The sequence below is a fragment of the Lonchura striata genome, chromosome Z, assembly GCF_046129695.1.
Source record: "Lonchura striata isolate bLonStr1 chromosome Z, bLonStr1.mat, whole genome shotgun sequence".
NCBI lineage: Eukaryota > Metazoa > Chordata > Aves > Passeriformes > Estrildidae > Lonchura > Lonchura striata.
This window is the reverse complement of record NC_134642.1, coordinates 57,669,143-57,682,105: the sequence shown is the minus strand read 5'-3', so window position 1 is coordinate 57,682,105 and position 12,963 is coordinate 57,669,143. Positions and strand designations below refer to the sequence as shown.

Below are 12,963 nucleotides of genomic sequence, written 5' to 3'. Positions count from 1 at the left end.
TTATACCCCAACCAGAATGAGCAAGTATACTGAAATAGTAGGTAGAAGGGAACTTTCTCCATACTAAGATAGCCAGGTAGTGGAACTAAAGATCACTGCACCAGCACTATCCTAAAGAAAAACAGAAAGCAACACAAACATGAATCTGAATAGAATCACCACTGTGCATTTCATAACATGCATTTATCTTGGAGTTATCCTGCCCTAAACTTAAAGGCTCATTCAATTTTCTATCTTTTGAAGTCTAAGGTTATTATTTTAAATGACCTACATGTGGTAGCATCCTGAATAGTATCTTGGAGATGATCCATATACACAAGAAGACAGTGCAGTATGATTAAGCACTTGGATTTCTAGGGGGGGAAGAACAAAAACCATGACTACTTAGTTGCTGAATGGACAAGTTTATTAGCTGCACTTCCAAAGCAACAGGCTACGGGAATAATGAATGCAAAGAAAACCAGACCTACCTAGAATACTTTGTATTCTCAGCTGATAGTGAAAAAATGTTTTATCTTACAAAAGACTAACAGCATTTTGCATGCATAAACTCTTTAGAGGGATCTCTGTAGACCTGTGAGTCAGGAATTAAAACGTCTTCCTAAAAGTCTTAGCACTCCTTCTGGAGTGAATGGAACAAAACACAGCAAATCAAGCAAGAACTGAGGCAGTACCAAGTTGTTTGGGCTTTTTCAAGGCAACAAACTTCTGAGATAACAAGATGTTTGTGCTGTCAGAATAAAAGCTGCTTTTGAGTCAAGATCTACTCTTCTCTCAGAAGCGTGATTGTTTCCAGAACACTGAGTGAAATAGAAATTAAGTGCATATACTGGAACAAAACCAAAATGTTATTCTACAATAACCCAACACAGTAGTTCTGCCCTGACTAGATATCTTTGAAGTGCTCTCATTTCTTGTGAAAACTCAAATTATTTCTAGGAAATAAAGTGTTTGACACAAACACTCATAGATGATGCTTCAATCAAATCTAAGTTTTAAAAACGGTATCTTTTTTAATACATATATTTAAAAAAAGCTGGAAAAAGAAATGGAGACAGAAAGGGAAAAACCAAACACACTCAAGGAGTAATGGTATAGATTGCCAGGACACAATCTAAACACTGCAATCACAGATCACTTACTTAGAACACATGAGCCAGAAGCCAGACTTTCCCTGTGAGAGAGGAGGGACTCCCTCTCCCTTTTAACAGGCTTTCTCACTGCTTTGGGAGCTCACACCCAGCTAGCAGAAGGCAGCTTTTCTTTCAGATTAAGCAAGGCAGAAAGATCCAGTACAGCAGCTTCCTTGCAGAATCTTGCTTTTGAGCCCCCTTCTTCAACTCTTTTCTTCTGGTGATGGGAAGGAAAAGCACACCCTGTCCACATGAGCCCATGCTGCACCCACCTTGTCTACAGTGACAGCAGGCATCTGTGATTCCTCTCCAAAGCCAGCTGAGAGGTGTACTATGGAAGCATAAGCTGCACTGGGAGCATGGCATCATAACATAACAGCAATTACTTACAGAAATTATCCTAACATAGTAGCTTGCAATATCTGTCACACTTTTATATCACAGGAGAACAGATAGAGATACAAGGCTCCTGTTTACTCTAAAATGAATGTTTCGAACTATGTAAGCAGCCACAGGTACCTCCCAATTTGAGTATACACAGAATCATCGAGTGGTGAAAGCAGTCATCCCTGACACCAGTGAGAAGTCTGAACACCAGCTTTGGGGATTTTTAGTCTCAAAACAGGAAACAGGTCAGGTCTGTCTGTTCTCACTTGCCAAATGCCATTGCAAGGCCTTTGCTATAAGGAAGCATAACCACCAAGCAAAATGGTCCACAAAAGTTGAACCTCAAGGCCAGCACAACCAAAGGCTGCTAAGCATCAAACAGATGCACCCAGTCTGAAGGGCTTTCAGAACTCTACAGAATTCTGCCACATGGTTTCCAGTGACACAGACTTTGAACAAAACATCCAGTTCAGTATCTGCCTGTATGCCAAAGCACAGTAATGTCCTGGCTCATGACTTCTGTATTATATAGACTTTTATATTTTAGGTCAGAAACAAACACAACAGATGTAGAAAAAATGAAGACTGATGGCAACCGAAACACAACTGTCATTTTTCTACTCCATCAAGTAGTTATAAAATTATCAAACTAGTGCACTCACCTGACAGAACACAGTAACCAACAAAGAAAAAGCCTTTTATTCAGAAGAGGTTCAGGGGTCTTTACAAGAAAGTAATGATTTCAACTTACAAAGTCAACATTACCACTAGCACCTTTCCTAAAGAGCTGTCTTTTGTAAAATGTCAAGCATGTAAGTAAAGCAAACAAACAATCCATAGCCAAACACATTTCTACCCCAAAATCTCTATTTAGATTTTGCATATATATAAAGTACATCTGAATATCATGTCTTCATACTTCAGGTCCTTCTCCTCCAGGAACCAGCTACAAAAGAGTAAGACATTTTTGCATTAGTGCCATAGAGTTAAGTTTTACAAACCCATACATGACAGCTCTTACTTTGCAACAAACATTTGAGGACATGAAGATTTCATGCTAGACCACAAAAGTGGCTTTTTGACTCTCCCCTCCCTACAGAGGAAGTCAATTATTTCCCGAGATGCACAAACCAAAAATGCAACAGGGACTAAATCAGCATAGCACATCCTTGCAAAGGAAACAAAGAACTGAAGAACAGAAAAAAAAAAAAATACAGAAGGGAAAAAAAATATTAACCACTACTTTTACTGATATCTTTTTCATTATCAGCTGAGAACTTCTAAAGAGAAAGAGCTTCACTGGTTTTGGGATCAAAATAAGAGTAAGTCTAAAGCATGGACTTCCTCCATGGGGAAAATATGTCCCCAGAAGAGACATGAGATCTGATGCAGACATGTATCTATGTCTTGCTGAAAATTCAGCAGGTTCTTTTTCAAGGGCAACACAGTGTACCCCAGTGTAACTGGATGGTAGGAATTTCACACCATACAGGGAGTCAGAACATATGTTATCCTTTCAACATGCAGAACAATCATCAAAGCAGATAAAAGGCTTAGAAATTAACACAGGATGGCACCTGCTCTGACACACAATGGAGAAGTGCAAGATGGGTAAAACAACACAATGGAGACAACTCCTCATTCATACAGAGCCAACTTAGACTCAAATATTTCCACTTTAGCCCTCCTCTAACCACAAAAAAAAATTGGAAGTCCAGGCTTTGTGGCCAGCTATGCAGATAAGCTACTTAAACTTCCTGATGTAACGGAACTACCAGGAAAGCTCAGCTTAAAGGAGTTGAATACCATCACCAGTCGATTAACAGGCACAGAAAGTCAACACACGCAGCCTCTGATGACTCACCATAGTTATGTTATTTCCATTGAGCAGAATCTGGTCCAGCTTTGTGATTCTTCTGCCCTCAGGTGTGATCTCACTGAAGGAGCATTAGAAAGAGTAAGTAAGAACACAGAACCAGGGACAATGGCTCCAGATTCGACCATAGAACTGACAGAAATCTCTGCATTAAGGTGACCATGGTTGGAACTAACAAATAAATCAGCTACACTGCAGCATGATCTTGATAAATGGAGCACCTAGGTACAGAAAGCTAACTGAAAAGGTCTCTTCTACTCAGTACATGGAGATGTGTATTCACCCTCTACAGGCTGACAATTTTTTGAATATACATATCAACATGATATGATAAAGTAAAAACATTTAAGTTAGCTACCTCGCTGAATATTTGCCTAGGTCTTAAAGAAGTGTAAAACCAAATTAAGTACTGGAAAGTTTCTCACACAACCCATGCATAATTAGGACTACAAATAGGATCCCCATACAAGTATAAACCACGCAATAGCTACTCTATGACATGGCTGTCCTGAACAGATCACCTTCTATAGTTTTAAGTCCAATGTTAAACTAGTTAGCTGGTAATTATTCCATAAATGTAGAAACATTTTTCTAGCAGACCTTACATAGTGTTTTGTTTCAGTGAACCAAACATTAAATAGCAACAATAGGCAGAAAACGTACTTACAATTCTGTAACATCTTCTAGCACCATATCTGAAAATCCAGTTTCAAGGAAAATAACGCCCAGATTTTAAAACTAGACTAATTAATGCTATTTTCATCTTAGGCCAAATGCAATTTTACCTGAAAGTTGAAAATACCAGAATACAACCAATCCATATAAAAAGGTTCTAGTCAGTGAACTAAAAACTCTGAAGAGCTATAAATCACTTAGACCAGAGCATGAATCAGACAGACTTAAACATCCATCAAAGGATACTGACAAAGTCATCAAATCCTAGAAGTGTCCCAACTATTTCTTTGTCGCTTTTCATCACGATGTGAATGCGTGAACCGATGCACTTGTCCACAAGTTCTGTAGATACACAGAAAAGCATAGGTTCTACAAAGCAAGTGTTTCGTGCCTTACGGGTTTTTTTCTGCTTATTTACACAAACACAGACACATTCCACACAACCTTACACACTCCCCCTCTACTCTCCCACACAAACCACCCACCCCCCCGATCCTTACACCCATCCCCACTCCCACTGGCCTCCCTCAGACAGTCCCACAGCCCCACACCTCACCTCAGCCCCCCGACCCCAACACCCCCACACCTATCCCCCACTCCCATCCTCCCGGGCCGTGCGCGGGCCCCGCCGCCCGGCGCTCCCGCTCCCCGCCCGGCGCCAGCGCAGCTCGGCTCCCCAGAGGGGCCGCAGCCACCGCGGCCCCCGCACAAGGACCACGGGCCGGGCCCCGACCGGGGGCCGGGAATCCCCCGTGGTTACCGAGCGGCAGGAGCTGGGACGGGTTGGACACCGCGCTCGCCGCCATCTCGGAGCCGGCCCTGGCCAATGGCCGCCGCCTCCGCCCACAGCGACGGGGCCGGGCCGGCGGCCGCACCGCCCCCGGTGCAGGCGGGGCCCGGGAGCCGCGGGCTGCGCTGCCTCCGCGTACGGACGAGACTCGAGCGGGGCTCCCTCTTTTCCCTCTTCGTTCCCGTGCTGCCGGCCCAGGCTAGCGGCGCCGGCGGGGCTGCCGCCATTTCGATGTGCCCCCGCGCCAGGACCGCGGGCTGTCTGCTGTGCGCCGGAATGGCTCAGCTGCTGCGGCACCACGGAGCGGGCAGGTTGGAAAAGATCTCCCACGAATCCCACCACGTCAGCCAAAACATAGCACTCAGTGCCACATCCAGTCTTTCCTTATACAACTCCAGGGACACTGACTTTACCATCCCCTTGGGCAACTTCTCTGTGATTCTTTCTAATGTCCAACCTAAACCTCCCCAGCACAGCTTGAGGCTGTCCTCTCGTCCTGTCACTTGCTACCTGGGAGAAGGACACCAACCCCTGCCTGCCTCTGTGTACAACCTGTTTTTGGGCACGTGTAGAGAGTGTTGAGTCCCCCAGGTTTCTTTTTCTTGACACTGAACAACACAGCTCCCTCAGCAGCTCCTCGGGGAACTCGAGCTCCAGTTGCCCTCCTCTGGATTCACTCCAGCACCTCAATATCCTTCTTGCAGAGAAGGGCCTATTGCCAGATGAAGAATTGTTTGCACAATGGGTGGGTTAATACAACGCTTATTCTTCAAAAACCATTGACCTATGGAACTGCACAATGCTTATTCTGTAGGAAGAAGAATTGGAAAGCAGCCAGCCCAGTTGTGCCAACTTTTACCAGTTCAATAAGCCATCAGCTGTGACTTTGGTGTCCCTGACCACCAGGGATTACCAAAGAGACCCCCAGGACAGAGCACATGGAGAGAGGGGAGGGAACGTATGTTAATGACTTCAGGGAAATGATCCTCATATATATGGTTCTTCTAGGAAATCCTATCAATATGTATGTAAAATACAGCATGAATAAGATTTCGGAGGACCTATCCCGTCATGCATCCAGATGAATAAAGAATGCTGGCTTCTTAATGCTACATTAGTGTTAAGGAGTTTTTATTTTCACTGACTTTTGGTAACAGGCCCACAGCTGAGCACAGGATTTGAGGTGTGGCCTCACCAGTGCTGAGCACAGGGGAACAGTCACTGCCTGCTGTTGCTGGCCCCTCTGTTTTATGTGCAGATTTTCACCCCCCACATTTGTCCGTTGACTCACTAGAGGTGGCCATGTGGGAGGTTTTTGAAGCCATTCAGTAACTTCATCCCACCACCATTCCCAGCTGGCTTCATCTGTGCACAGTAGCCACAGGGGGCAGAGACAGCCCTCTGGGCCTCCTGGGCATGGGGAATGCTGCACATGGGGGCCACTGGCTATCACTCTGCATCACAGGAAGCCCCCAACCCTATTCAGAGAAGGAGGTGCTCACTGAAACTGTGGACACTGGAGTCACTGGCACTCACCTCTTATCCACCTGCTCCTGTCCTGCTGGGCACAGGCACCAGATGGCATCACAGGAGTTGTGCCAGTGGGAATGGGCCGTGAAGGCCCAGGCAGTACTCTCACAGGAGCAGAAGAGCACTCAGTGGACATGGGGAGTATTCTGCTGGTGCTGGGAGGTAGGAGGGCATTGGCCAGAGCTTTGCAGAGGGGAAGGAGGGCACTGACTCCTTCCTCGCCATGAAACTATCAGCAAAGTAACACTGAATACTATTGATCGTCCATATCCCAGTTCTTGTGATGGCCATTATTACTGTTCTTTGAAGGTAACCATTTCAGCATCCCTAATTTCGTTCTCCAGGCTCCATTCAAGGATGTGCCAGGTTTGCCCTGACACCAACATTTAATTTTGCATGTGAAAATTAACTGGCATTAATGGTCTGACTTGCTTATTGCAATTTTTATTTTAATTTTCTTTCTGTTTTTTCCCAAGAGGCATTGAACCCTAGATGTATCCACTTTTTAACATCACATCAGTCTACACTACATGCTCTTCTATGCCTGTTTGCTTTCCCCCAGCTTCTACTTTAAATATTCCTCTGGGAGCTTTTGAATTTTTAGGCCCAAAAGCCTTCCTCTCTTAAGATCAAAGTGCAGCTTTTTCCTCTTGTTCAGACTCCTCTTGTCTCAGAAGGCTTCCTAGTGCTCCATGAACCTAAGTCCTTGTTCTCTGCATCTCATTTGGACACTAAGACTCTGGATTTCTGTATATTCCTGTCTTCGTGCATGCAATTGACAGTGTTGCATAGAGTGCAACATCCTCATCCTCAGCTACCTCTGACAGCTGAAACTTGGCCCCTTCCATTGACCAGCATCAATGGAACAGAGATGGATCAAAATACCAATTTGTGACCCTGGAGCCTCTCACCTTGATGTTGCATAAAGCCTTTGTGCCCAGCAGCTGCCTCTCATTTAATTTAATTTAATTTTCTTTTAATTCTTTTAATTAAAAGCACAGGTACCCAGGTCTGTAACAGAATTTTCTGACAGCATCAAGTTGCTCCTTGCTGTTCTTTATGTTCCTTGCTCCTCCAAGGTGCACTGCAATCTTTGCTCTCTTGCCTAGAAAACTTGGGCCACCTGAGGAGAATATAAGTTTCAGAGGACTGCTACTGCCCTGCTACTCTCCTGAAGGTGTCTGCATTTGTCTCAGCTGCTGCCATTTGGAGAGCTCTCCAGCTGAGAAAACAAATATCCTTTCCACACAAGCAGCAGATTCTTGCCCCATAGCCACTGGTAGGAAACTATCCCTCATGAAGTAATTCCGACTCCTGCAATGCTGACCTTTGAGGGAATCTCTGCCTTCTTAAATGCCTGCATGTGCCATCTGGGGAAATCTTCTGTTGACTGAACTTCTGTAGTTCTACCAATTCAGCTAATTAACTTCTGTTGTCCTGTCCCTTCAGCTCCACACCTTACCTGTGCAAATGGCCACAGCATTTTCCCTCTTTGTGGTTTCCAGTGCTGCTCAGTTACTCCTTTACTTCTGCCTGGGTTTGGGAAAGATCTGGCCTTGCAGCCTCTACACTGTGTTCCCTATCTGCCCAGCCACTCTACGCAAAACTGCCAGAGTGATCTGTTTGCTGTCTTTCTCCACTTTCTGGAATGACACTGAAGTCTTTCTCTTTAGGCTACTGACATGGAAAAACATCATCTTCCATTTGGGTCCCAAATGCAGTGCAATAATCTCACAGCAGAAGTCTTGCAGCCCAGCCACAGGGCAGGCAAAACTATGGCAAGGGCATTGTAGTTTTGAAACACCCAAGCCAGCTTCAATATATACACTTATTCTGAGGGGAAGGGGCAAAGGAACGTATGTGGAACTCAAAGTCAGAGCTACATAAAAACTATGGAATCCTGTCTTTACTCAGAGTACCTGGTAGAGCACAGGAAGTATTATTTATTGGTCTAGAAAGTGTAAAGATATGCTCAGAGTACCCAGCTTCAGGAGTTTGCTGTCACACTGTGTTATCTCACAGACCTTGTTTCATTAAGCCATCTAGCAACAGTTTCTTCTGTCCTTGAAAGTTTCTCAGTGTTGGCAGCAAAAATAGCAGATCACTCTTTGCATTCACTTGCTGTCATGCAGTATTAATGTTAGAAACCAATGACTGGGTGTTTCCTGAAAGCAGTTTTTGGAAATGAAGATATGAAGGAAAAATCCTGACAGCCAATCAGCCAAATTGGAAGGGAAACATAAATAAAAATAAACTTTCCAAATCAATGGTTTCTTTTGAGGAGCTGGAATTAAGGAGCAGCCACCTGCTCTGCTTTAAGGCATCCCTGGAGCGCAGCACCACACTCAGACAGGTTGTCCAGTACTGTCTTCTGTCATTTAGATTGTTTCAACCTCTACAACTACACCTCAAGACTAGAACTAGACATTGTGCAAGAGTTTTGAACAATCATCAATCACCATGGACTCAAAGATACTCCACATTCCCATAGGCATGGCAAAGTGCTGGGAAGCAAACTGCTCCACTTCCCTTCTCCCTATCGCTCTTCCCTGGCTACCCTGTGCCTTCACTTTCACTTCCCAGTGACTTAATCTATGATCCCAGCCATGCAGGCCTAGCTGCGCTGAAAGCATAAACAAGAACAAGACTATGGGTTATTAGGTTTCACAAGGTGGGTAGAACGGTTTCTGTGCTGTCCTGGAGTCTGGAAGTTGTGATGAGTTGAGAGTCTTGTTCTATAGCCCGACTCAAGTATTACCTTGGAATTATTTTTACAAGTTCAATGAGGAACTTGAGACAGAAGGATTTGCCCTCCTCAGATCCACTGCCTAGTCTGCAGAATGGTGAAAAAAGAACCTTTGTTGCTCCAAATCCACAATAAAAGGAAGTAGTGTTTATCATGAGGAAAGGAAATACCTGTTCAAATGCACCTGTTTCTTCTGCCCATCTTGTACCACCATCTAGGTGTCCACATCTGGTTGATTCAAAGACTGTGAAGAACTCTAAAGGATAGCCACAAAAAGTTTGAAAGCCGGAGTTGCGAATCTGTGTGCAGAGCTGTGTTGGGTCTGCTATTTCCAGCACAATGTCTAACAGTGACCTAAATGAGCAAGTCTGGGAGTGCAATGGCTCTGGGTCTTTCAGAATTTAATTCTTTCTGAAGAGTTTAATTCTTCACTTACCTTTGTTTCAGATCTGCTAAAGGTTTTCCAGTGGACTAGTGTCTGGGTAATCTTCATGGAGACTTGTGAGTTTGTATTTTAATGACAGGCCATTTGCTTGCCATTGAGTGCTGAAGGCTGTAGTAGCTGGAGGATATTCTTTGAGCCTTTCCTACATAAATACTCATTTCATGGCTGAAGCATCTGAAGGAGGTATGATTTAGTAATCCAAATGATCCCTATTTTTATCTTGACATATTCCTAGGAGTTCAGGGAAAGTAGATGGTTCTGTGTGCCATGAAATGCACAGATGTCCTGAGGAGTAGGAGTAGGAGTAGGAGTCAGAGTAGGAGTAGGAGTAGGAGTAGGAGTAGGAGTAGGAGTAGGAGTAGGAGTAGGAGTAGGAGTAGGAGTAGGGCCTCAAGAGGAGATGGCACATCCAGTTAGCTTAAATGCCAGGCTAGCCCCACTCTCCTGGGGCTTTTGTTATGACTTCAGAACTACTTTTGGTCTAAGGGAATTTAGGCTGTATCAGTATACACCACAGATATGACAAAGATGAAGGGGTTTATAATTATTACTATTTGAATATGGTAAAAGCTCATCAGAGCTTTCCCTGTCCAAACATCCAAAGGCAGTGAGAGTGTCAAGTGACAGTTTGTATTCACCAAGCAGGGATCCCCTTACTACAATGCAGTGTTTGGTCTGCCAGTAAATGGAAAGGCAGAAATATAGTTTCTGTAGTGATTTTAGATGTTGAAATTCTCACATTACAGCAAGACACCCCAAGACTGTAATTTCTGAATACCTTCCTATGTAGAACTTGGCTCCTATCACTCATGGACACTGGTTTTCTTTATGCATTAGTAAAGAAGATGAGTTACCAATGCACCTATTAGCACTCCCTGCCCTAGATCAGTCATCCTTCCCTGTATGGAATTTTACCTGTATGACTGCCAGAAGTTCAATATTTCTATTTAATGTTGTACTTAATCGGATTTTTTTACCATGCACTATTGTTGGGATTTATGGTGGGAAAGTTCAGTCCTACAGAGATGAGGTGAAGGTAGGGAGCAATGTTTTTATCTTGGCATTCATGAAATGTATTGATTTACACTTGCAGACATGTGCCATTCATCCTATTTCTTTATTGCTATGCATTCAGTGTACTTCCAGAAAAGTGCTTCAGTAAAATTACTGATTCCAGACAAGTGCTCAGAAGCAATCTTAGTTTATAGCAGTCCTGCTTCCACTCAAGGTCATGAGAAAATATTATGAAAAAAAATAGATATCATGAGCCCAACCCTACAGAGTGATACAGATTCCCAGGACACCCACAAGTGGTTTCATTTGCTGTTGACTGCACTGCATGCAGGACTCTTGGCTGACAGCAGCTCAGCTTTCAACTCTTGGAGTTTTGGGGTAAAAAGTAAGAGGAAGTTTTTGGTTTTGAGTATTCTTGCAGGGAAGTATTGTAACGTAGAGGAAAGAAATATTTTAGACATCCTGCCATGTGCTGTGTTCCAAGATATTGTAAACAGTAAGTCTCTAATTGAAATGAAACTGCAATATTTAGACAAAAAATGTCATTTACTTTGCCTAAAAGCATTATTTCCCAATGTTTTTTAAAGATGCTAATTGCATTTTGAAATTCAAGCAATTTCTTTCTAAAGTGAGACTTGCAAGAGGGTAAAAACTCAATTCGCTACACATTTCCACTTAATGAAGTGTATCTCTCTAGGGGCTTGACCTATGGATTTTTACAATTCATGAAACATGGACTCATTTTCTGCTCTGTGAATTTTTGGATTCTGATGCCTTTTGTTCAAGAGAAGGGCAAGTGGGGTGTAGTAATAAGTGAAGTCTTTAATGTCTTAGGCATCTCCATGAGTGAAAGGGACATGCAGAACGGGTGGGCAGCTGATGATCTCGAGTCAGTAGTTCAGGACAATCACTGACAGAAATGCAGAGTCACTGTGGGTTTATATCAGTGCATTAAAGGGTGGTTTTAGGCAAGGCAGAGTATTTCACAGCTGACAGCACTTCACATTCCCTCCCTGTAGCAGCTGCCTGCTCTTCCAACTTTCACCTACCCTTTAACACATGCTTCTTCTGAGATTCCCCAGGGTAATTTTCATTGAATTCCTCATTATATTTGTGACAATATGCATTAGAAGAGTTGATTCTCGTGTGATTCTCAGCTATTTGCAGATTGTGCTGCAAACCTGTACTGGGAAAAGCAGCCACCAAAGGCCACCAGCATCCCTGGAGGGGGAGCACCTCCTGACCATAGGGAGCAAGCTAGGCACTCCTTAAGCCTCACAAACCCAGCACATGGGCTCCTTTCTCCACTTTGTCCCATCAGTCCTCTCCCTTTATCCCTTCCTTTTATTACTCCCTAACTCCTTCTTCTTTCTCCTCTCTTTTCTGCCTCTCTTACCCCCTTTTTCTGTCCCTGCTGAGTTACTTTTTTGACACCTAGTGGTATTGTGTTCTCTGAACACCAGAGCAAAAGCCAGTGCTGTGCCAAAACCACTCTAGTCTCTTAACAATGTAAGCCTTCCCAACCCCTTTTTCCTCATGTTTGATTTTTCCAGGAAGAAAATGCTTCTCTTTGGTTTTTCATATCCTGCATGTCAAATATAATAATATAGTTTCTTTTTTGGTGATTTATAACAAGTATTCATTTACAGTAAAGTCTAAATAAATCTGCTGTCCTTGGTGCCAGGAAAATCCCTGTACATAAATTTAGGTAAGAATGTCCAAGATATGCATAGAAACCATCCCTAAAAAAAAGGTTCTTGCTAAAGCCAAGAATACTCCATCAAATGGAGGCCTCTTAAATATACAGCTGATAACAGACTATGCACTGTCACACATGTCTGCAGGAGGCCACTGCATCCTTCTTGTGGAAACACACCAAAAAATGCATTCAGCTATGGAATGTGTACCTGAACAATGCAGGCTGTTGGAGGTATGGCATCCTGCTGTACTGCCTCTCATTTGCTGTATTCTGAACTAGACAGGGTCTCACAATGAGATTCAGATCACAAAAAGGTGGAAGTTCTGTTCAATGGCCTCTACTGATAACCAAACACACAACAACCAACAGTGAAATTAAGGAATTTGGTGTTCCTGTCAGGGTTAGTTTCTGCATTCTGGTAAAACTACAGTTCAGAAGACTAATTTAAAGACTTTCCATCCAGAAACATGAGGCTGGCAACAAAACTACAGCATAACTCATGTCACTCTCTTTCCTGTTAATTCACCAGTAAAACAGCCTGTAATAAGAAACAAAACATGGACACACAAGGCAGTCCATTTTGCTTAAAAATGTGTTGCACAATAGATGCTGACCAGGCAACTCACATGGGTATGTTGGTTCCTGTCAGCAGGTAGGGAGATGGCATG

The 12,963-nt window shown here is 43.5% G+C and overlaps 1 protein-coding gene across 1 annotated transcript; it reads right to left on the bottom strand.

The window, feature by feature from the left end:
* Positions 1–388: 388 nt before the first annotated feature.
* LSM5 (LSM5 homolog, U6 small nuclear RNA and mRNA degradation associated) lies at positions 389–4,935 on the bottom strand. Its single transcript, XM_021546184.2, has 5 exons — positions 4,832–4,935; positions 4,318–4,413; positions 4,064–4,091; positions 3,385–3,457; positions 389–2,466 (listed from the first exon to the last, which is right to left on the bottom strand). The coding sequence occupies exons 1-5, from the start codon at positions 4,875–4,877 to the stop codon at positions 2,434–2,436; spliced, it is 276 nt and encodes a 91-aa protein (XP_021401859.1). The 5' UTR covers positions 4,878–4,935; the 3' UTR covers positions 389–2,433.
* Positions 4,936–12,963: the final 8,028 nt, after the last annotated feature.